This window comes from Dasypus novemcinctus, chromosome 2, assembly GCF_030445035.2.
Source record: "Dasypus novemcinctus isolate mDasNov1 chromosome 2, mDasNov1.1.hap2, whole genome shotgun sequence".
In the NCBI taxonomy this organism is placed as follows: domain Eukaryota; kingdom Metazoa; phylum Chordata; class Mammalia; order Cingulata; family Dasypodidae; genus Dasypus; species Dasypus novemcinctus.
Window position 1 is genome coordinate 158,821,289 of NC_080674.1, and position 23,424 is coordinate 158,844,712.

Consider the following 23,424-nt stretch of genomic DNA (forward strand, 5'->3'; position numbering starts at 1 on the left):
GACCCTGCACACAGCAAGCAGTAAATGTTAGCTGCTATTAGTAGCAGAGATAGTGTGAGAATAATTATTAACAGCAATCCTATCAACTTTGCGGTAAGGTACAAGCTCTGGGTAAGAATGGTATATGAGAGGTGGGCCCGGGAGGCTGCGTATTATCTGCTGATCAGGGAGCTCAATCGGATGGTTCTTTCACGACAGGCGAAAATTTTGATCAGAGATGCTATCCTTTTGGACGTGCAAAAAAATTAATCACATTGATTACCTCCTGGAAGGGAGGGACTGGAAGGAGGGTGGAGACTTTTCACGTTGTGCTATATTCAGGCATCACCTATTCTAAATAAAATAAAACTTGGAGATTTTATAAAGAGCAGTGTGGGGTAAAGGGAAGAGAGTGGGCCTGAGAACTTGGGAGGGGGAAGGAGGAGAGTGGAGAGGGGACCCCTGAGGCCAGTACTCCGGACTGGCACGGGAAGTTTAAGATCCCAGGGAATCTCCGATCATCCTGTAGTGCGGAAGTATGTCTGGGGAGTCTGCATTTTTAACGAGCTCCCGAGTGCTTCTAATCTTGGCCCAGGCACCTCTGGCTGACACACTCACTGATTGCCCCCACCTTCCTCTTCCCGTGTCTATTTCCTCTTGCAGGGATGGCGTTCCGTACTGCGAATCTGACTACCACTCCCAGTTTGGCATTAAATGCGAGACTTGTGACCGATACATCAGCGGCAGGGTCTTGGAGGTGAGTGGGTACAAACAACTCTGAAGATGTTGGAGCAGGACGGCCTGTGACTCTGCAAAAGATCGTTGCTGAGGAAGAAAAGGTCACCCCATAGCCCCTCTTCCATAACCTCCCACCCCCCTGCTTCCTCTACCCCAGCTTGGCTTCCTGCATGACCTTGTACAGGTAACCTTGCCTTCTAGGCACCCCCAAAATGAGAGGGTGGACAAAATTATTCCCAGTACAAAAAATGCTGTACTAGGAAAACCAATCACTTCTCTGGAATGGGACTCAGATAGATATCTGTAGGGGTGACAGTTATGATTTTCTTCCCAGCCCTGCTTGAGAATGGAAGCCGTTTTCATTTTACAGCATTCCGTAATGTGCTGATTTAGGAACCAGCTTGTCTAGCAGCTTGCTCCCTTGGTCCTTCCTTGGCTGGCCTATCACCATGGCAACAGCACGCCTCCGTCTCCGGGTGCACGGCTCACCCTGCCAGGGAAAGACAACCTGCAGCCCCCTTGCTGAGCCCCTGCCTGAGGCCCCTGGCCCCAGGCCTTCCTGGCCTGCTTTCCCACTCCCTGTGGGCCTGAGAAGCCATCTCCCTACACTTTGGGACCACCTATCTGGACGAACTAGAAGCATGAAAGCGTTTAATGCAAAGGAAAAATAATAGCCTAAGAGTAGGAACAACTGGGTTCTACTATTGGCTCTCACACTAGCTCACAGTCGGATTTTAGGTGAATGTCTTTGCCTCTCTGGCCTCAGTTTTCTCATCGAACAGTGGTTGGAGGATGGCGGGTTGGGTCAGCGATTGCAAACAGGGTCACTGACGCTGCCAGATCTGGCCAGTGGGGAGTGCTGTATTGAAGGAAAGGACTCCCGAGGAGATGGCATTGGAGCTGAGCCCTGAAGAGGAGGAGGAGGCCGTCATGTGAAGAGCTAGGGGGAGAATGAGCTTGAACACTTCCGGGACGGAGGACAAGGCTGCTGCGGCTGAATTATACAGCCTGGGGCGGGGGGGAGCGCAGGGCATGGGGGGAGAAGAGGAGGTGATGGAGTCTGTCACATAGGGCATCCCATCCAGGGCTTTGTAGACCATGTAGACTGTGTTTAGGAGGTCTGGGTTGTGTAATAAGTGCAATGGAAGGCCATCAGAGAGTTTTAAGCCATTGTGGTACGAGTATGTGTATGTTTTGAAAAGATCAGTCTGGCTGCTGTGTAGAGAATTGACTTTAGGGGACCAGAGAGGAAAAGATAAACAAATGCAGAGTTGATAAAATATTAAGTGTCTCCAGGGAGCAGTAAGGAAGATGAGATGGAGGACAAGGCATAAACAGGAGTTCAGGAAAGCTTGTTGGCCCCGGGTTTCTGAGCTCTGGCATACTGGATGACGAGTTTCTTTAATTCCCTGGAAATGGGGAGCTGTGAAGGGATTGAGGAGAGTGGCCTGATTAGAGTTGCTCTTTGGGGAGTGTCCTGAGGGATATGCACAGGCTAAGTTTGAGGAAAGAAACTGGAAGGAGGAGGCCAGCGAGAAAGCACCCAAGAGGTGAAGGGCAGCGACTCTGAACTCCAACATTAGGGAAGTAGAATTTCTATGGCTTTTTAACTCTGGGCAACTTACAGATGTGGAGATTGAAGGAAGGAGGAAAGTTGCACCCAAGTGTTAAGCCTGGGTGATAGGAAATCTGTTGCCACCCCAGAATTGGAGACGGCAGAGAAAGAAGCCGTTCTGAGCAGTGGCATGACGAGTCCCCATTGGGACACATTGGGATTGGAATCCCAGAAGCTTTCAAGAAGACTGTCAGAAAAGTGGGTCAGAGCTCAGGAACAAAGCTCCAGCCTGGACAGACCAATTTCAGAAGCACTAGGTCTTAAATACTAGTCAGCACCGTGGGAGCTGTCTGGGTTTCCAAGGTGAAGGGGGGCTGAAGCCAGCCTTGGTGAGTGACTGCTTACAGGTGGCAGAAAGAGATGGCATTGTTATCAGAGGATGAGGAGGAGTCAGGGGTGGCGGGCGAGACCAGGGAGGTCAGTGAAAAGACAGAGTTTTGAAAAGATGGCAAGGTCAATTGGAGTAGGTCAGATTCTGCCGAGCCAGTAAGGACTATGCAAGCTGAGAAAAAGCTGTCGGTGTGAGGACAGGTCACCGTCAAGAGAGCAGTTTGTGAGGTCTTCGCGGGATGTGGGGGAGAGGCATCCAGATTGTAGTGGGATAAAGGGAGACAGGATGGGAGAACACAAAAGCAAGGCTTCTCCTTTGAGAAGGAAAAACCTTCGACTGCACACAGGACTGCAGGTGGAAATAGGCTCCAGCATTTCCAAGCTGCTCTGAAATTAGGTTGGTGGCGGCTGCCTTTTCCCCACGTGTTACTGTTGTTTAGATTTGTGGTAGCCTATTCCTCTTGGGCCGCTCGTGTGTCTGGTTTCCATTGATCCCATTTGCAAGAGGCTCCATTAGCATCTTGGTCTTATTGATTTTTTTCTGTAGAGCTGGAGGAGAACTTTAGCGACCAACTAGTTCAACCTCCTTATTTTACAAATGAGAAAAGTGAACCCCAAGGCATGTGGTGTTTCCAGGGTCACATACCATACCTCTTTCCTGTGTCCCACACTGATGCCCACAGCCCTCGGCACTGAAATGTTTTTTGAGGTCACATCATATCCTGAGAAAACGTGTCCTGGAATGAAACAGACTTGAATTCAAATTGTACAAATTCTAGCCATAAAACTTTAAGCAAGTAATTTATTTTCTTTCTGAGTCTTTTTCTACCAATGGAGAATACTACTGTTATTTGACTCCCAGTGGATGTTAGGATTTTTTTGCTCCAAATTCAGAAACTATATTTAAAAAGGCTGAAACCAAAAAGGAAATTTATCAATTCCATAAAATAAAATAAAAAAATTTTAATTTGAAAAACAGGAGTAGTTCTGGATTCAGGCATAACTGGATCCAGTTCTCAAACAAAATTATTTGTAATCTCTGGCCATTGTGGCTCCATTTTCTTCTGTGTTGGCTTTATTCTCAGGTGGGTGCCCCTTTGTGATGGGAGGTTGGATACCAGTCACTCCAGGTTACACCCCACCAGCCAGCATCTCTGGTGGAAAGAGAATGCCTCTTTTTTAAAAGCTCAGCAGACTTCCTGGGACTGATGCTCACTGGACCACCTCACGCCTGGCCTTCAACCATCAGACATGTTCTTACAGTTGGAATATGCTTATTGGTGGGGTGAGCCCTACTTAGTCATATGGACTGATGTGCCGAGGGGTTGCTCCACCAAAGAAAAGCTGAGTGTTGTTTTGGAAGAAGGGGGAAGGGGTGACAGCCTGCCAAAAACAACCTTTGCCCACTACAGGGTCCAGCACATTGCCTGAGACACAATGGGCGCTTAACTAATTTCAGTTTCCCCCTCTTCCCCGCTCACCCACCTCTTCCCATTCCCTCCTCAGTGGCAGGGCTCGAATGCTAAGTGTCAGTCACAGTCTTCTTTCCCGTGGGTATCCTCACCAAGGAGAACCATAGACCTGGTTTCCTTGTTGCTGCATTTCCTCAGTCCTCTCCACTATGGCCCCATGTTTTAGGTTCCAACTCTTGCCATTGTCTTCACTCTTTTCTTGTCTTTGGTTTGTCAACAGGTGAAATGCTTCGTCTTCTCTTGCTGACTTGGTTTGTCCTTAGGCTGGGTGCAGGCTGCCCTTTAACCTCCTGTCCCTCAAGTAGTTTTCTCACTCTCCATGGCCAGGGCTGCTGAGAGGGGCATGAAGCCTGTTTCAGCTGGGGTGGGAAGTGGGGTGTGACATTTAGGAAGAAGCTTCAGTTTTGTCAAGGCGCTGTTGCCACCCTGGAAAACAGGTCTATAATTGAACTGATAAAAAGACACAAAGTAGGAAGAGGCTACTAATTAAACCGATTATCCTTGTCATGGTAAGAGAGAATCAGTCCCACGATATCCCAGCTTGGGAAAATAGCAGGTTTCTCCCAAAGTGTGAACATAGTTTGTTTTGATGATGACAAGAACATTTTCTCATTGGTGGAAGCCATGTAAATAACCAAGACTGAAAAAAAGGGATATTGAAGATTTTTTTTCCCTCTGTAAAAATCTGTTGATTTTTTAGAATATATTGAGCATTTTCATAACAGGCAAACCCATCACTAATCTGGCCCCTCCCCCTTTTATAAATGTGTTTGGAGCTGAGACTTATTATGCAATTATAATTGTTGAATTAAAAGGGACAATTAGCATCAGATCAATGATGGCGTGGGGATTCTTTAACAAACCCCCAATTTCCATTAATTTCCACCAGGCACCATCCCCCAATCAAAAAGGAAAAAAAAATTGCCATGACGTGTAAAGTATACCTTCAAAACAAGCACCCATTGCCCCACCTTCCTGCCCTTTGGCTGCACCAATCGCCTCCCATATAGAAACCTGAGAGCCCTCACAAAGGGCCCTTATGCATTAGATCCTCTTGGCTGGGGTTTTAGTGTCAGAATTTACCAAAACAAAGAATTATCAGCCTGGAGATGAGGGCTGGGACTGGTGACTGGCCCCCAGAGGTCCAGCCCCCACACTGCTACCAGTTCCCAGTATGACCTGAGGCTCAGCCTTCTCTGAGTCTGCTGCCTCACCCCACCCATGGAAAAGGATTTGTGGTAGGAGATCATTTCCATTTTTAATTTAAATAATGGTAGGGAAGGAGAGTGGAACTAGGGAAGGGAACCCACCAAAGCCTCCCCCTGGGGTGAGGTGGGAACAAGGGTGTGAGGCTCCAAGGTGCGACAACCAGGCACTGCCTGGGGGACAGAGGCACCCGAACTCTTCCTGGCTCTGGTTCGGACCAGCTATTTGACCACTTAGTCTTTCAAATCTATCATTTATATGCCACTTTCACAATGTTTGCCATGTCTGTGAACCTTGCATACTCAGTCATACCAAATACTTTAAATTGTCATTAAATTGGCTCATTTACATATAAGAAAACTCATTATGACATGACGAGAAAACTAATATCATTTGCCATACCCCAGCTGACCCAAGAAAAATATCATTCATGGTGATGCTAGCACAACATTGTGAATGTAATTAACAGAACTAAAATCTACCTGAGTACAGTTAAAAGAGGAAATGTTAGGTTGCATATATAGAACTAGAATAAAAAAAATTTTTTTTTAATCCATAGGCCTGCACAACACAGACAGTGAACCCTAAGTTAAACCATGGACTCTAGTTAGTAGTACAATTATAAAAATGTGCTTTTATCAATGGTAACAAATATACCACACCAAGGCAAGGTGTTAACAATAGGGTGGTATGTGGCAATCCTGGATTTGTTGCTGATTGTTCTGTAAACCCACAACTTCTCTAATTAAAGAAAAGAAAAGAAATATCATTCTAGCTAGATTCTATTGCTTTTGGAAGATCCAAACTTCATACCTGCTCTTATTCATAAAAGGGTTGATTTGTAAGTTTTGGATAGATGTTAAGACACACAGCTACCACACTGGTACTAGCTCCTTCTAAAATCAGAAGAATTGAAAGAGCGTTGAGAGGGAATCATTTTTTCATTCATCCATGTTGTTTAATGTCTGCTCCACGTACCACTTAAAAATCATCTCTGCACACACACGATGAACTTATTGATGGGTGAACAGAGAACCCTGTTCTGACTGTCAATGTTCTGATTGGGGAAAACAAATCATTGCTGTTACCACTAGCAAGATGGGTCCCACACATGGGGAAATGCTAGGATATGCTAGAAACAAGACTCTTCCCCATCTGGACATGAGGAGGTGGGACAGGAAACCTCTGAAAGGCACTTCTCACTCTTACTCCGTGGGGTTCATAAACAGGTCCCTCCATCGCTCCTCAGCCCATCAGCATTCGGTGTCTGCCAGAGTACAGGCGCGGGTGTCCAGTGAAGCCCCCCGAACTGCTGTCGGGAACCCACAGTGTGGGATCACCAAGCTTCCTGGAGGGCTGTGGACTTTTAGATAGTTCTGACTCCTCTTGAATAGCCTCTCAACCAACCTTAGGAACATGGAAATGCCAACTTTACGGATACACCGAGGAAATGCTCAAATCCAGTCTGCCCCACTGGGCAGCAGTCCTAGTTCTGACCTCCTACTTCATCCTTTTATTTCCATAGGCAGGAGGGAAGCACTACCACCCAACCTGTGCCAGATGTGTGCGCTGCCACCAGATGTTCACCGAAGGGGAGGAGATGTACCTCACAGGTAAGCAAATCTAACCGATCCACTCATGGCAGGAAAGGAGATAGAATCTCCTTCCATTTCAGTGTTATCTTTCGCTTTTGCCTTGTCCTCAAAATTTCAATTAATTTGCTCTTCTCTGGGTGGATCACGAAAGTTGCTAGTGTGGCTAATACAAAGTGACATGTCAGCTGCCTTCCATCCCTGGGCGCCTCATACCAGCTGCTGGGCTGGCCTGCTTCCCTGGCAGTGCTGTGGGCAGACTCCCCTGGCTCTGCCTGGGGTGGGAGGCTGAGCTGCACAAGGCCAAGTGGTCAGAGAACCTCAGAGCAATGCCTCAACCCCACCTCCTCTCCAGCCCCGCGCCCCACCTCTCAGAGCCTAACGCCAGGCTGCTGCTCAGTCTTTCCAAGGCCCCTGGGATGTACAGGAATGGGAAGGCACCAGGGTCCCAAAGAAGCTAATTGGGGCTGCTTTCCTTCTATACAGCGGTGCAGCCCTCTTGCACAAGGATTCTTGCAACAGGGCAAGCCTCATTAGTCTCCAGGCTCCGCCCAGCCCGTCACCCCAGGGCGTCAGATGCTCTTGGCACTGCCCTGTTGACAGGTCCTCAGAGCCCCTCCCTGCCCACCAGCTTAGGTCCAAACATTTCAGCAAAGCATTGAAGATCCTCCCACTGAGGTCTCAAACTTCCTTTCTAGATGTGAACACACCCAAAGCTTAAGCTGCCAAAGTCAACTTTCAGTCATTTATGCATCTACTCGACAACTGTCTCCTGAGCACCTGCCATGTGGAGGCTTTGTGCCAGCAATTCCTGCCCACGTTGGCCTGCTGTCCACTGGGGGAGATGGATGTTAAATAACCAGGCAAATGGCAACCTTGATAAATTTTAAGAAGGAGAGATGCATGGGGCTATGAGACGTCATAACTAGGGGGGGAAGGGGAGGTTGTCAGGGAAGCTTCCAAGGGAGGGCCAGGAGCAGGGATCCAAAGGGTGAGTGGGTGCTAACTGGGCAAGGAGAGAGAGGAGGAATGGAATGCACCAGGCTGAGGGAACAGAATCTGCAGAGGCTCTGAGGTGGGCGAGGAAATGGCTGGGGTGCCAACAGAGGTGCAAGAGGAGGCGAGGAGGCAAGTAGGGGGGTGGGCAGGATCTTGCAGCGCCAGTGGTAGTTAGCCGCTCAAATGGACTCACGAGCCTTTCTGCCTGCAGTTGTTGCTCTCACTTGCATACTTCTGGGAACACTCTTGTCTCCCCTCCTTTGGAAATCCTACCATTCTAGGCTTGGTTGAGTCACTACCCCCCTTTCCAAGCCCCCTTGAGTCCCCCAGTCCCACCCAGGACTTCACACGCTCCCTGCTGCCTGGATTCCGTGGCCTTTGTTGGCAGCTGTTCCTCCCCGGCTCGTGCAGAGCTCCCGGCCCTCTTCCTGAGCCCCCTTGCTCCTGCCCAGCCCCTCAGCCCTGACACTGGCCCTGCACACACTCACTCACAGTGATCTTGTTGGCCGAGTTGCTTTGGTGTGCTGTCCCAGATGTTTGAATAGACTTTTGGGAAGGAGCGAGAGCCCTTCCGCCAGGTTTCCCCGAGGGCGGCAGTCACAGGGAGTGTGGCTTCCAGTCAGACTTGTCTTAACCACAAACGCCCATGACCATGAGTTTCGTCAAGACATTTTGCAACCTCGGCACTATGGGTATTTTATTAAAAAGCAATTTTATTGAGACATAGTCACATTATTATTACCTTGAGCCAGGTCATTCTCTGTTGGGGGAGCAGTGGCGTCGTGTGCATTGTAAGATGCTAGCAGCCTCCCTGACCTCTGCCCACCAGATGCTAATTACATCCTCCTCCCATTGTGCCAACCAAAAATGTTTCCAGATGTTGCCAGACGTCCCCTGGGGGCAAAATCATCCCTAGTTGAGAATGACTGGCCTAGAGCCATTCAACAGAAACTTGCACCATCCCACTGGTAGTGCCGTAGTAGGGGTTCCTATGTTGGATTGGACTAGGTGGCCATGGCTAAGGTGCTGTGTTTCTGAGACAACGTATAGTCATATAAATGTCAGTGGTGGAAGGTCCAAGGAGATGCTCTAAACTGTGAATTAACTGTCATTGTACTGATGGGAAAACAGAGGCCCAAAGAAAGGAAGAGGCTTGCCTGAGAACCAGCGCGTGCAGGGGCAGAGCGGGGCCTGGCCTTCTCTCTCCCCCCTTAGCCTCCTGGTTCTCAGGCCCTGAAAGCACTAGACCTCCTTCCCCACCCCCCACATGAGCACTGATCCCTCAGTGCCTGGCTCCCTGAGAGGTTCCTGCTGCGGGATCCTGTGTGACATGCTGAGAGGACCAGTTGAGTCTCAGCACACCGCTGGGTGACTTCATGAGCCCTGATCTGGGCTTGATTTGAAAATCGGTTGTCTAAAAGTCCCCTCCCCCTTCCCTAGTGGACATATCTTCTAGTTCAAAACTGCCCTCACATTCATATCCTTACCTGTGCATCACTAGCGTAGCCTTCCCGCCTCAATTCCCATCCTAATCTGACCCCACTGGTGCTTTGGCTCAGACTGTCTGGGGTTGAATCCTGGATCCACTGCTTACAAATTTTCTGACCTTGAACAAGTCTCTTAACTCTGGAAACCTTGGTAGCCTAATCTGCCAAACAGGCCCCTGCAATCTGTAGGTATAGTAAGTTCCTGACCCATGGTAAATGCTCAGCTCATTCATTTAATCTGTGTCCCCAGAGCTGTTCTAGCAACTGGATATGTAACAGTGAGCAAGTCAGACAAGGTCCCTGCCCTCATGGAGCTTACAGCCTCATGCATTAGTAACTTCTAAGCTCTACTCCCGAGCAGAACCTCACAGGGATGACAAGAGTCAAGCCATATAGTAACACGAACAGATTCTGTGATCACCCGAGCATGCACCATCAAACCTAAAGCAGAGAAGCCGCTAGGAGGTAGAAGATATTCTTAGTGATGAAGAAGGGCCTGTCACCCTCCCCATTAATTATCCCCATCCATACCCTCCTGGCTCCTGGGAGAGTGGGAGTAATTGCAGAGTGTTGAAGGGCCTCCCTGGAGGGATGCTGAGTGATCCTGGGGCGAGGGGGCCAGCGGGGCTCCAGTCATGCTGACTCGGGCTGTGGGTGTCCCGGGGGTGGCAACCACCCGGGGCTTCTGCTCCCACCGAGAGCCGGGCCTGCTATTGCCTTGGGCACCCTCACCAGGTGGGGGTACCAGAATTCTAAATGATATCCCCCAGAAATGGCCAGAAAACCCTCCTCCCAGGCAACGCAGGAGAGGAGAGACCCTGCTGAGAGCCAGCACTCCTACGTTTAAGCATCAGCTCTTCCGCTCATGGGCTTGACCTTAAGATGTGGCTTCCTTCTCGAGGCCTCTTCCTTCCCTGTAGAACGTGGGTAATAATGCTGACTTACCTTCACTGATTCAAACTGAGGCCGTGCTATGTGCCACGTACTCTGTTACATGCTGGGCACTTGGGACTGAACAAGGCAGGCGCGCCCGCTGCCCTGGTGGAGTTTACGTTCTGAAGGGGAGACCTGCGTTAATCAAATGACACACTGTGATAGGTGCCAGGGAGGGAAAGCTCGGCAATGATGGGAGGGTGCCCCGAGGCCCCTGATCTGGTCCAGGAGGCCAGGGGAAGCATCCCCGAGAAAGGGACACTTCAAGCCAAGAGCTTGAAAATGAGGAGGAGATGAGAAGGTGAAGAAGAGAGAGAAGACTGTGGTGGCAGAGAAAACACCCGACACAAAGGCCCATGGTGAGAGGACGCATTATATGATGGGAAACAGATGGGGAAACAGAGGCAGGTCCGCATAGCAAGAACTCGTGTCTGCCTGAGGTTCTCAGGACTATTAAAGGAAGGAATGAGCATGAAGATGCTGAGAACCCCACAGAGCACAGTACACAAGAAAGCGTTGGAAGCCTGAACAGCCGAGAAGCCCAGCCTTATCAGCTCTGTAGCCAGACACAGCTCGGTATTGGCAATGGTCCTCCCGAGATTCCTTTGGTCAGTGTGTTTGTGTTTTAATTGCTGTGTGATGGCTTTCTGATGGGCTCTAATTGGGAGCAGTCTGACGTCTGTCTGGATGAGAATTGCTGGGGGCACCAGGGGACAAGAGCAAGTTTTCCTTTCTTTGTTTTTCTTTGCTTTTAAGTTCTATCAGGCATTCAATTTTTAACCCTTTTGTAAAGATGCCAGATTTCTCATCTGTTTGTTGCCTAAACATTTGAGCTTTACAAGGAAATTAAGTCACTTACTTTGTGCAGCAGAATAGTAGCCAAAATTCTGCAGGTTCAGAACAGAACCTAGACTGAAATCATAGGGTTACATTTGCTGGACCTGTGGGAGCTTTTCTAAGCCCAAAATGTGGTTCCGGGGATAGATTTTGTTCTTGTTCTAAATGTGCCTGACCCAGGAAAAGAGAGGGGAAGCATTCTTTTTCTCTCCTTCAGTCTACGCCAAATAGCCCCTTACTCCAAGAACCTGAGGCAAAGAATATTTTTAACAGATCTCTGTTATCATTTGTATATTTAACTAAAATCCACCAGACAGGAAATCGTTTATGGAATTCTAGGACCAACCCTGATCTGCTATGAAAAATGTTACAAATCATAGATCCTGCCAGTAAGAATAAGACTAAGATGCCAGCAGCTGGTATTTGTTGAGCAACTTACTATGTGCCAAGTACTGTGCTAAGACTTTTAAATGTAATATCCCATTTTATCCTCATGACAGTCCTGTGAGCTAAAATCTATTAATACCCCCAAGAAAAAAGCAAGTTTAGAGAGGTTGGCCAACGCTAGCTAGCCTGTCTTGCTAGAGCTTGTTAAGGCATTTTTCTGATATTTGTTACTAGAATTCTTACCCAATAGTTCATGGTTGCCCTTCTGAATTCTGTGAACTCCCTGAAATTGTTTGCCAAATCTTGCTTGCAGGTGTGTTTCTCTGCAGAGGGTGCATAGCTTTCCTCAGATTTTCAGAGGTATCTGTGACCCAAAATAAAGTGAAGAGCCTTAGTTAGATGTTAATGCAAATGAAAAGCAGAGCCTTAAAAGGTTCCTTTAATAATGAGACCAACCCTTTTCTTGTATACTAAGTTTATTTTGAATCACTTTTTTTTTTATCAGATTATCTAAAACGGTCCTAGTAATAGGAGGCTTGTCTTTCTGGCACAGTTGGAGATGCCACTGATATTTAGAGTAAGGCCTCATTTTCCTCTTAAAAGTACTGTCGAAGAGGAGCACTGAGCTAATAGATGTTCAAGAGAGGTGCTTCCCGTTGTTACAGGTGGCTGAATGGCAGCCCTCAGTAACAATCTACACAGCTCATCAAACCACGCTTTTAAAAAGTAGTATTGCCTGCTATAATTTAGTAGTTTAGCATTATTATTTTAAATTGGATCTCTCTACTGACAGCTTAGGATGTAGGAGTTTATGCTTAAAAACTTTAAATCTTATGTTTCCCCAATCCTGCTACATAATTTTAGATTTTTCAAACATATCCTGTTACTGTACTAAATTGATATTTCCTGAAGTCTGACTCTACAAGCATATTTCATTTTAAATAGAGTATATTTTAATTTTTGATGAACTGCAAAAAAAAAAATTTAGCTCTTTAGGATTACCAAACATCTTGAAACATGCAGAAAATTTTATATTGTAGCAGTTTAAGGTTTTTATTTCCAAAGTCTGTTCCCAGCTCACTTCTCTTAGGTCGCCTCAAATTCAAGCGGATGTGGCCGTTTTCTCCCCAGCTACGTGTCACATCTCCTTCACCATGCAATCTGCCCATGTTGGTCCAAATTAGGACCAGAGTAGCAATTTCCCTGGTTGCTTCCTTTATTTTCTCAGAAACAAAATTGCCTGCCGGACAAGTCAAGAACTTGTCAGATACTTTGGGTTTTGCTCAATGAGATGTTTTATTAGTCTGGACTTTTTAGGTGTCAGAAACCCAATTCAAACTACACTAAGCGAAAGGCGGGCTAGATCAGTTCCCAGAACTGAGAAGCATCTAGAGGCAGCACAGCTGGGTAGAGGGGCCCACAGGTGCCAGCAGGTGGTTCCTCCCCTCCTTCTTTCTGTGTTTGGCCTCATGCTCTCCTCCCCTAGACTGGTGGTCTCCACGTGGGGAGAAGGATGGCTTGGCCAGCCCCTGCCAGCCTCTGCACAGAGAGGCAGTGTTCCCGCTAGGGTCAGCAGAAAAGTCCTGGGGAGACTCAGACCAGCCTGGCCTCGGTCACCCAGGCCAAGGTGAGAGACCGTGATTGACAGGCGGCACGACATCCAAGCCTCCTAAACCCCAGCTCCCCGTCTGTAAAACGCGATAGCCGCAGGCGCCGCCTCCCAGGGCTGCCCTGAGGATTCAGTGAGGTCGCGAATGGCAAAGGCCACCACAGATTCTGCTAATCTACCCTTACGATAAATACTCACAAATGTGGATATGGCCATTCCCCATGATTCAATAACTCAACACAAGTATGCAGTGATACTGCTTTTATTATCATCACTACTAATAACACTTTGCACGGGACCCCCTACATGTGCTCCGTAGTAAATGTTGGCTTCCATTATTTTTTAATTTTTAAGTATTATTATTATAAAATGTGTAGCATAAGGCCTGACACAAGTACCACTGTATAAATATTAGTGATAATAATGACAGTAAGAATAATAAGAATGCTGAGACGTGGCACATACTAAGCACTCAGTGAATTTTCATTACTGTCTAATTGGTACCATCAGCAATTAGACAATGCCTGTGAATGACGAGGCACCTCAGCACCGCCATTCCCCTTTCCTCCTCCCCCTGTCCCCTCCATGGTAACTGGCTTCGTGGTAACTAAGCACTTTCCTCCCTCACCCTCTGTATTGAGCTTCAAGCCCAGTGACTCCTGCCAGCTCCAGGCAAAGAGGTCTTCCCCTAATCTCCCCAGCGCCCCCTGTCCCTGAGCACAAGACCAGCCTCCCAGGAGGTGCTGTGGCCGCTGAGCCGGGCTTCTGTCAGTGACTCCACCTGCACGGGCAGCCCCTCGTGCGCTGCCTCCCCCTCACTCCCAGGAGAAGGGGAAAAAACGCCGCCACCACCACCCCTGCCCAAGTCTCTCCACTACTCCTTTCCCCTTGGCCAACAGATTACCTTCTGGAAGGAAGGGGAGATCACAGCAATGACAATGATAAAGACTAACACTTAACATGGTGCCTGCTGTGAGCAGGACACCGTTCCCAGTGCTGTACATACACCAATGCATTGCTCTTCACCACAGACTTGTGCAACAGATACTATCACCCCCATTTTATAGGTGGGGTGATAGCACAGAGAGGTAACTGACTAGTGAGAGAAAACACAGCCAGTAAGAGCTGTAGGCAGGATTCGAACCCCAGAAGAGCATTACATTAAATAATGCATAAAAAGGGCCTGATTCATGGCAAAGAGTTACTCCTGCCCTACATAATAATGATAAAGGTATTACTTTTGTGATTACCAGAAGATTCAGCAGCCGAGCTCCTACTCACTCTTCTCCCTCCTGCTGAGTTTGGAATGCTCAGTAACAAATGAAGAAGGGGTCCACCTGCTGGGGCGGGGTGGGGCAGAGGTTTCAAGACACAGTTCCAAGGCCCTAGCAAGTCTTTCGCAAAGGCGATGCTGCCAGCCTAAAGGTGGAGCTCCAAGAAAGGCTGGCTCCGAGAAACGGCACCTGCTTGGTCAAGAGAAATGAGGAGGAGCAACCTGCTGTAAAACAACACCCTGGTTAGCATCAGGGATCAAAAACTCCAACGCCGAAAGAAATGAATGAGGCAAGGGGGTCCCTGGCAACCTGCAGTGTCTAAATCTATTCAAATTCAAACATCTATAAAAACACTGTGCTGACCAAACAAAACTCTTGGGTGGGCCACTTCTAGTCTGTTTGTGACGCATGGCTGGATGTTCTAGATGATGGCACCAGCTCTGGCTTTAAAACCTCCACTAGTGAAAAACAAAATTAAATTTCAAGGTCCATGGGAGAGGTGGGTGGGTTCCCGTGTTAAATAAGCCCATTATGTCACAGGTGTGGACATGCTGTGACCAACCAGACAGACAAGACGGCCGGTTTTGCTAAGGATTGAAAATATCTGGCTGAAGGACAGTTTTGGAGATTTAGATCTCTATCGCTCTGTTAGCTGAGACAGAAATAGCTAATCCTTCACTTCCAACATCTTTACAGTAGGTTTAAACTGCAGAACCTGGAATTGCAGGTGACAGTCTCAGAGGACAAGAGAGTGTGCTTGTGGAACCAAGAGTCTAACAAGCAAAAAATGTTGAATTCTTACAAGAAATTAAAGGAGTTTTTCCTTGTAAGGTTGGATTCTTTATCCCCTGACATTCCAAAAGAACAAATTTGACTTATATGGCACTTAGCCCAGTGGTTCTCAAGTTAAAACCCAAAAATCACCTAGGGAGTTTTTGAAGTCAGAATCCTGGGCCCCACCTGCTGGAAGTTTGCTTCAGTAGTTCTGCTTGGGGCCAGGAATCTGCATTTTAGCAAGCTCCAAAGCAGGTGGCCCATAGGTCACACTTGGACAGAGCCCAGTCTAATGAGTATTGTTACATACATTCAATCTGGAATTGTATCTCTCAGATCAGAGCCTAGATTGTAATACTTGTCCAAATCGCTGAGCCCAGTTTTGAGAATCCAACTGGCCTAAGATAGAATATCATGTTTCTTTTGGTTATTCATTCAGTCACTGAGTGTTTATTGAGAAGCTGCCCTTCAGCAGATACTCTGCCAGTCCCTACAGATGTGTCTATAGGCAAGACAGACGTGGTCCCTGTCCTCTTGGAACTTAAACCTAGTCCAAGTCATTGGATTGGGGCAAACGATTATTATTTCTATACAAAGAAATCTGTTAAGGTAGAAACTTAGAATCTCCAAGAGTTGTGAGGCGTAGTAAATGTTCTTTAATGTAACTACCACATGATGCATCTTCTGTATGATAGGCAGCCAGTGTGTACTTAAATACTTCCAAGGTCAGGGAGCTCTATCGATGAGTGAGGCCATTCAATCCTCAGACATTAAGTTTTCCATCCATGAAACTTTTACTCTTTAGTCCTCATTCTGCTTTTCAAGACACGCAGAACAAGTTATTTTCTTCCTACAAGACAGTCATTAAAATGCTCAAAAACATTTTTCACCACACTGTTACGTCTTCTCTTCTCTCTACCTTGTGGTCTAATTTTGAGTTCCTCCCCATCCTGGTTGCCATTCTCCTCTGGGCACATTTCACCTTTTATCTTTTTTAAAGTGTGAGGGTGGGATCCAACAGTCGTTCATTCATTTCTTTATGAAACACCCATGCACCAGGCACTGTTTTAGATTCTGAGGATAAAGTCCAGAGCAGAGAATGATCGCCCTCTTCCCTCTGGATGTTGTGTTTCTGTTAATGTCACATTTTTTAACTGTTGGGCTATCGCATCAGCTCAGCAGACCAAAAGTTCAGAGGGGTCTTCATGAAAAAATTATCTTTCCTTTCCTCTCTTTCTGTGAGTTCTTTGCTAACTACCAACAAATTCCTTTTTTGATTGTTTTATTTAGATGATCCACTGCCAACTCCCAAATCTCATTTTCATTTTTTTTTTCATTTCTAATTATAGTTTCTTTTTCTCTTTTGAGTTCCCCCCACTTCTTATGTAAGAGTGCTTTCCTGTATCCAGACTGCTGAAGCCAGTGGCCCTTTGTGGCTCAGCTTCTGAGCAGAAAAGCCAGTGGCCCTTTGTGGCTCATCTTCTGAGCAGAAACGTCAACATCATGGAGTCTAAAGCAAGCGAGACCACCTAGCCTGACCCCTGACTTCACAGATCATTTCCCCCACGGGGACTTATGCCCTACCCTTTGCCTTTCCTGAGGCTCTTTCGCCTAATATCATGACCTTCTTAGACCTCTGGGAGCCTCATCCTTTCCTGCAGTGACCTGTAATGTGTTTCCTGTAGAGCCATGGTGGTAAACAACTCTTGGTTGATTTAGAGGTAACTCAGAGAGCAAGGAGAAATGCTCCCTGCGATAACTCCCAAAAGCCCAGATCCCGACCCACTGCGTGGTGGTGGACACACCCAAAGATTGCTGGAGGAGTGGCAGGTCCAGAGTCCCTCTACTGGGCCATGAGGGCTGTTGCACCTTACAGCAGGAGGGATCAAACACGTGTTGAGGAAGTAGGAACACCCAAGAAAGCCAGCAACCCAGACTCAAAGCTCCCTGGTCTACAAATGACAAAATTGGCCTAGAGTTAGAAATTCTGGAGATTAAGAATTATCTCCAAGACCATTCAAATCCCACCTCATTGCTATTCTGATGAGAAAACTGGCACCCAGAGGGAGAGTGGGCTCAGGGCCGAGCAGGGTCAAGAGCCCAGGTCTCCTGACTTCAGGCCCATTCCCTTTCCACTACAGGTCTGAGTAATTGCTCTGCCTGACACCATCTCCTGTGTCTCAGAGCCAGCATTCCAGTTCCGGGGGTTCCAAGCAACAAACCATAATAGAAAATACATCCTGCAAACAAAGTCAGACAAACAAATGCCATCTGGGTGTTCAGGCATCTAGCCATTTGCTGGCTTCTTTCCTTTCAGGGCTGGTTATTAGAGGAATGGCACCAGAGGGATAATATGTTCCTATTTTATTCTTCTAATCCAGGACACCTGTCTCTTCTTTGGGGCATGTGTAATATTCAGGGCTTCTTCTCAATATGTGAGCAGCCACCTGTTGCTCATGCCTTTCCAAATTGGCCTCTCGGGTCTGGGGCTGGCCAACTGGACCCACACACACAATGCAGTCTGGGCATTAGCAATATACTAAATTTGAAGAGTCTAGAGCCCCTTAGGAATTAGCAGGTCAAGACAATGCTCTCAAGTAGAAGACACACCGACACCTCATCCCCTTTAGTGTGATCACTTTGGTAGACTGTCATAAGTTTTTGAAGAGAAAGGAAGGCTGGAGCTCACCATGGTCTGTCATTTTATTTCACCCCCACTGCCATCCATTCATTCAACAAATATCTGTTGACCACCTGCTGTGTCACTCACTGTCAATCATCCACTAGTCTATTCACCCCACAAACATGTACGGAGCCTCGGTTAAGTGCAAAGTCCCATGCTGGATACTGTGGAAGACACTGCAAGGAGGGAAGCTCAGTCCCTGCCTGGAAGGAGCCCCTAATTTAGTTGGGGTAATAAATACACAAGCCACTGTGATTTAAAACCGTAAGTGTTGAGAGAGATATAAAGAACTATGGATCCCAGAGGAGAGAGAAGTCACCTCCAGCTGGCAGGTAAGAAAGTTTGCAAGAAGGCTTCCTGTGAAATCTGGACCTTGAGGAGTAGGATTTGGACAGGAAAAACTAGCATGTGGTATTCAAAACGGGGTAGGGTGGGTCAGAGACCCAGCCCAGAGGTGGGAAAGCCAAGGATGTGGAAGGCACGTGTGCTGTGGAGGGAGCAAGTTGAGGTGGGGGAGGGGAGGCAAATGTTGGTCGGTTTGGCAGTGTCTGAGCCTTTGATGTTTCCCTGGCGTCTTAGGTTCTGAGGTTTGGCACCCCATCTGCAAACAGGCAGCCCGGGCAGAGAAGAAGTTGAAGGTAAGCAGGCTAGCGGTGATGCCGGACCAGACCAGCGCGCCTTTTCACCGTGGGGTGGGGGCGGGGGCGGCACTGGGCTTTGGTGGGAAGTCAGCATTCCGTAGTGTGCATGCTCCCAAATCCGTGCCTGTCTCCTCAGACCTCCTTAACAGTAACGCCTGCCTCGCGGGGTTTTTGAAAGGAATAAGATGCTGGATGTAGAAGCACTTTGAAAATTGTAAAAAAAAACCGTACAAATGTGTTTCCGGACCATTTCTGGGGTGAGGCTCTCACCTTCATTGCTTGGCAAGCCCATGGCTTCTCTGAGGAGCTCACATCATGGTTTTTCTCCAGTCTAAGGTCATTTATTAGTAATAATAGTAAATATTATCACAGTCATTGACAGTTTACAGAACAGCTTGGGGACACTATGTGATCTGATTCCTTTAATTCTGTGAGTTAGATGGAACAAGGAATTTTATCTTCACTTTGCCTGTGAGAAAAAACCAAAGCCTACCTAAAAGAGGGAGGTGATTTGCCCACAGTAGCACAGCCAGGTAGATGCACAGCCCTCTTCACCAGCCACACACTGCAATAGCTGAGGTCCTTACATCCCTCTGAATTTCAGTGCTCTGACAAGTACCAGGAAGTCCTTTGACCCTGGGTTCTTGACCCAGGGAACAAAGTAAGTGGGTGGGGCCACCTAAGCCACAGGGAAAGGTCCAGCTCCCTGGTCCATGATGCTATGGAGGGGACACCTGGGGTGTGTGTTGAAGTTGGGGGGAGCAGTCCTCTATCATTGCCAAAGTGCCCTTACACTCCAAGGTATCTCTACCTGCTGGAGTCTCCTCAACTGAAAACCTATGCGCACAACTTCTGACCAGCTAGTAAAACATTTCCTTTGCTTTCCCACTTCATTCATTTAAGTTTTGTGAAAGATCTGGTCCATTGATGGATCATATATTTTGAGCCTTGAATTTTTTCCCCCTTTTCTTTCAAGCCTTTCCCAGTTAAATATGGCCTAATTGTCCTTTTCTTTCTTACCTTCCTTCTTCCCTTTGGCAGGTTTCCCAACTTCATTTATCCTCTGTACTTCTGTTGCTTTTTCCCATATCTGTGGACCACCTGTATCATTATATACTTAATATTTTTCTTCAAATTAACTCACTAGTTTTAGTTAAGTAAACTTATTTTAAAAAAGAATTTATATCACCAAGTGGAAAACCAGTGTCACTTGCTATAAACAGAAGGTAGCCATAAAATAAATTCAATGAAAATTAAATAATTTTTACCTTTTAGTCATGTAATATTACCTGTATCCTCATTCTTAAAAGGGGGAAATTTGCTATGGTTAACAGTTGTTGAAGATGTGTTAGTACTAAATTGAGACTTCTTCCTCCATCTAATCAAGAGGATTTATTCTCTTACTCTATGACTCAGTGTTATTGAAGTACCAGGAAAATCATTTCCCTGAGCCACCACTAGCCATAGGTTGGGAAACACTCTTCTAGCCCTACTGAGAACTCTATGTTATAGCTTGAGAGATATGGAAGAGAATTTAGCCCCTTCATTTTGCAGGTTAGGAAACCAAGCTCCCTAAAATCACATCACTCACTACTGGCCTTTGACTACCAATTGGTATATCTTTTAACCACACAATGCTGCCACTCTCTTAGATGCACTAAGATTGTCATCGTGTTTTCCTATTTGGGAACTGTTACTCCATCCTTGCCATTTTTCAGAGAGATTTCTTAAGTTTATCATTTAGGTTGATGTCAATTTGCAGTGAATACGCTATAAAGAGTATGTTGTGCAATTACATAAAGTTTAAATTACTTTTACATGTTGAATCAACAACTGCTAAGGAATGAGTTCTAACCAATGTTATTCACTTAGAGCAAATACATTAATGGCTAGGATAGCCCAAAATGAGAAGTTTGGTGATTTCATATTTAAATGACCAGCTGCAAATAGAAAATAAATCCGTATTTGTCCAATAGTCTAAAGTCCTGTGCATTTTGAATTTCATTCTCACTCAGGCATTGATTAAAAAGGTAGAAAACACAGGGAAAGTACAGAAGTAGCCAGAGAGCATTGGAGGATATCGTTAGTGTGCCCTGAAGAAAGAGTCGCCTCTTGTACCGTCTTCTCACCACCAACCCAGGGTCCAGCTTCTCACACCTTCTGCCTACGTCTCTCCCCACAGCACAGGCGCACGTCGGAGACTTCCATCTCACCCCCCGGATCCAGCATCGGGTCGCCCAACAGAGTCATCTGCGTACGTATCACTTTCCAGCCACCAAAGGGCCTTCCTTATCTGCAGGCCTGGTAGTAGAGAGTTTTTTGGGGCATGGGAAAAGCCAAAGACAACCGCTATTTCGTATGTGGCTGCCACACGCCGGGCTCTGTGCTGAATCCTGAGGCTACAGCCCTGTCCAGGCTGCTGAGGACCACCCTCGTGGAGCCCACAGACTAGTAAACCCAGAGTTTCAGGATAATTTGACTGTTCAGTGGGAGCATGAGCAAGAAAGTACAACGACAGCCAGAGTCCCAGTCAAGTTCAGACGCCAGTACAAGGTGTCTCCTTTCCCTTTACTTAACTGAGACAGGGCAAGATGAAAATGTGGGATGAGAGGGAAGTGGGTATTGGGTGGAATATCGATGTAGAGATAGAGGCGTGAAGGATAAAGAGGCAGAAAAAAGGAGGAATGTGGAAGCACTGCCGTGAGGGATTTGCAAACATAAAGAAGGGCTTTCTAATCACGTGGGTAGTCCAGGGACGGAGTAGGCCAGCTGCATGGGTCCCGAGAATTCACAGAGCTGCTATAGTATAATTCTGTTAATCCAGAGGCATTCAAAGGCTTATCATTTGCCAGGCATGTGGCAGAAAGAACAAGGGTTGAATTAGATGACCTCAGAGTTCCTGGGAATATAGAGTTCATTCATTCATCCATTCATCCATTCAACAAATACATGCTGAGCATCTACTCTGGGCTAAGTGCTGTGCTCAGCACTGGGGAAATGGTTCTGAACCACAGACTGGTAATCAATGGCAGTTAAGTGCTAGGAGGAAAAAGCACAGGGTGATCTGAGATTTTTAACAGAGGAGCCTGACCATCCAGGGCCAGCCAGGAGAGGGCAGCCCCAAGGAAGAAACATTTAAACTCAGCCCTGAGGATAAACAGAATTAAGCTCAAGAAGGCCATGGGAGACCAATCCAGGGAAGACTGAGAGGCAGGGAGGACTACCGACAGTAAGCAAACTTCAGTCCGATCAACTCTGGGTGGTTCCAGACTTCTAGTAGTTGAAGGAGCCAAGACTAAAATTGTAGCAGAAATGATCTATTGCAGGAAGCCCACTCCTAATAAGAAGCTCTAGCTACAGACCCCAAACCAGCCAGGCCTGGGCGGGCCCTGACCACCGCTGCTAGATCATTACCTTGCTCCAAATCCACATCCTGTTTCAGCTTCGATCCCTGAACACTGCCCACACTGGCCCTATTTCCTTTCCTTTCTTCCTCGGTTCAAATGAGAAAAAGACATAAGAGCTATCATTAACTACAGCCTCAATATGGGTCAATATGCCACGCAGCTGCCACAAAAGACAAGCTACTCTGATCACAGGGTGCACTAATTGAGGACTCCTGTCCAGAACGAGAGAGATGATAGTCCCCCCAGCCCTGTGAATGCAGCCGGGCCATGGCAGGATTACTGGGTTTAGTTTCAGGGCCTGCCCTGTGAGAAGGTTATTGACAAATGTGAGCATGTTTCCAGAGGAGGGTTACCAGGACGTGAGAACTCAGGAAGCTGCTACCGTATAATTCCATTAATCACTAGCTGGGCTCCCCCACGTGCTGAGCAGCCTTGCTAACCTCCGTGAAATAAATAAGTCCCTGGTGATGTTCACTGAGTCCCAGAGGGAGCCACTCAGAGCTGCCTGTGGGAGAAGCAGCTCCACTGCAGATGAGCAGCAGCAATTGGGAATACCTGCCCTTGTGCCCTCCGGCTGGGGCTTACCCATCAATGCCAGTTGCTCCCCACATCCTAGCACAGGCACATGCCTCCCCTGCCACACTGCCCCACCCTCCCCTCTTACCATGCCTCACTCGCAGCTGCTCCGGGTCTCACTGACCATAGGACCGTGTTTTAAACCAGACCATCCCAAAGATGGATTCCAAATCGGTGAAAACCCCACCCAACCACTTCTGTAGCATGCAATAACAGGCAGAAAGCTAGCAAATTGGTTTTCTTTTCAGAGGCATGAAGATTTGATATTAGAATGGAATTATCAGAGAACTTGGAGGGGTCAGAAAACTTTCAAACTGCTCCCCGCCCCGCTGATTGCTAGAATCATCTTCAGGTGGTTTGACTTGGACCAGCACCAAGTGTTTTCTTCTTTTCTTCCTGGTTAATTAAGTTGGAATGCCTGTTCAATCTTTCCACCTCCAGAATCATTTATAGCCCTTTAAACAGGGCTATAGGAAGGAATATAAATGGAGTGTTTTTGAGGTTTGGAGTAAAATGTCAAGATGAATAATATAGTTCAAACTTGGGGTCTGTAAGATGCCAAGAGCTCTCAAGGTCAAGAGCTAACATTCTAGGACAAAAGGCAGAAGTTATTGGCAAGTACACTGTCCTGATAATGTTCCCTTCACCCATACACCCCAGAATTGATGTGGGTGTCTGGACCAGCAGCCTCTGTCAGAAATCAGATGGCAGACTTCAAAGGACTTCACTGAGGAGGGTTTCACGAACGGGCCGGTTAAGGAGGTGTGAGCAGGGGACAAGGGGACCACAGAGAGAGGGAGGCCCCCAGGACTGCAGCAGCAGGGAGCTGTGAAGACCCCCTATGCCTCAAGGGGCAAGGGAGGGGAGCAGTGTGGCCAGAGCTGG

The 23,424-nt window shown here is 47.2% G+C and overlaps 1 protein-coding gene and 1 non-coding gene across 9 annotated transcripts in view; both read left to right on the forward strand.

Annotated features, from left to right (window-relative positions):
- Positions 1-23,424, forward strand: part of ABLIM3 (actin binding LIM protein family member 3) — a 104,913-nt gene that overhangs the window by 56,306 nt on the left and 25,183 nt on the right. For all 8 annotated transcript variants that reach the window (XM_058280752.2, XM_058280709.2, XM_058280717.2 and 5 more), the window contains exons 7-10: positions 643-736; positions 6,866-6,953; positions 18,495-18,553; positions 20,739-20,810. In XM_058280752.2, coding sequence (XP_058136735.1) covers positions 643-736; positions 6,866-6,953; positions 18,495-18,553; positions 20,739-20,810 — 313 coding nt within the window. The remainder of the gene's footprint in view (positions 1-642; positions 737-6,865; positions 6,954-18,494; positions 18,554-20,738; positions 20,811-23,424) is intronic.
- LOC111762461 (small nucleolar RNA SNORD43) lies at positions 6,340-6,404 on the forward strand. The gene has a single exon (XR_002795566.1). It is a non-coding gene; the product is annotated as a small nucleolar RNA SNORD43 (small nucleolar RNA).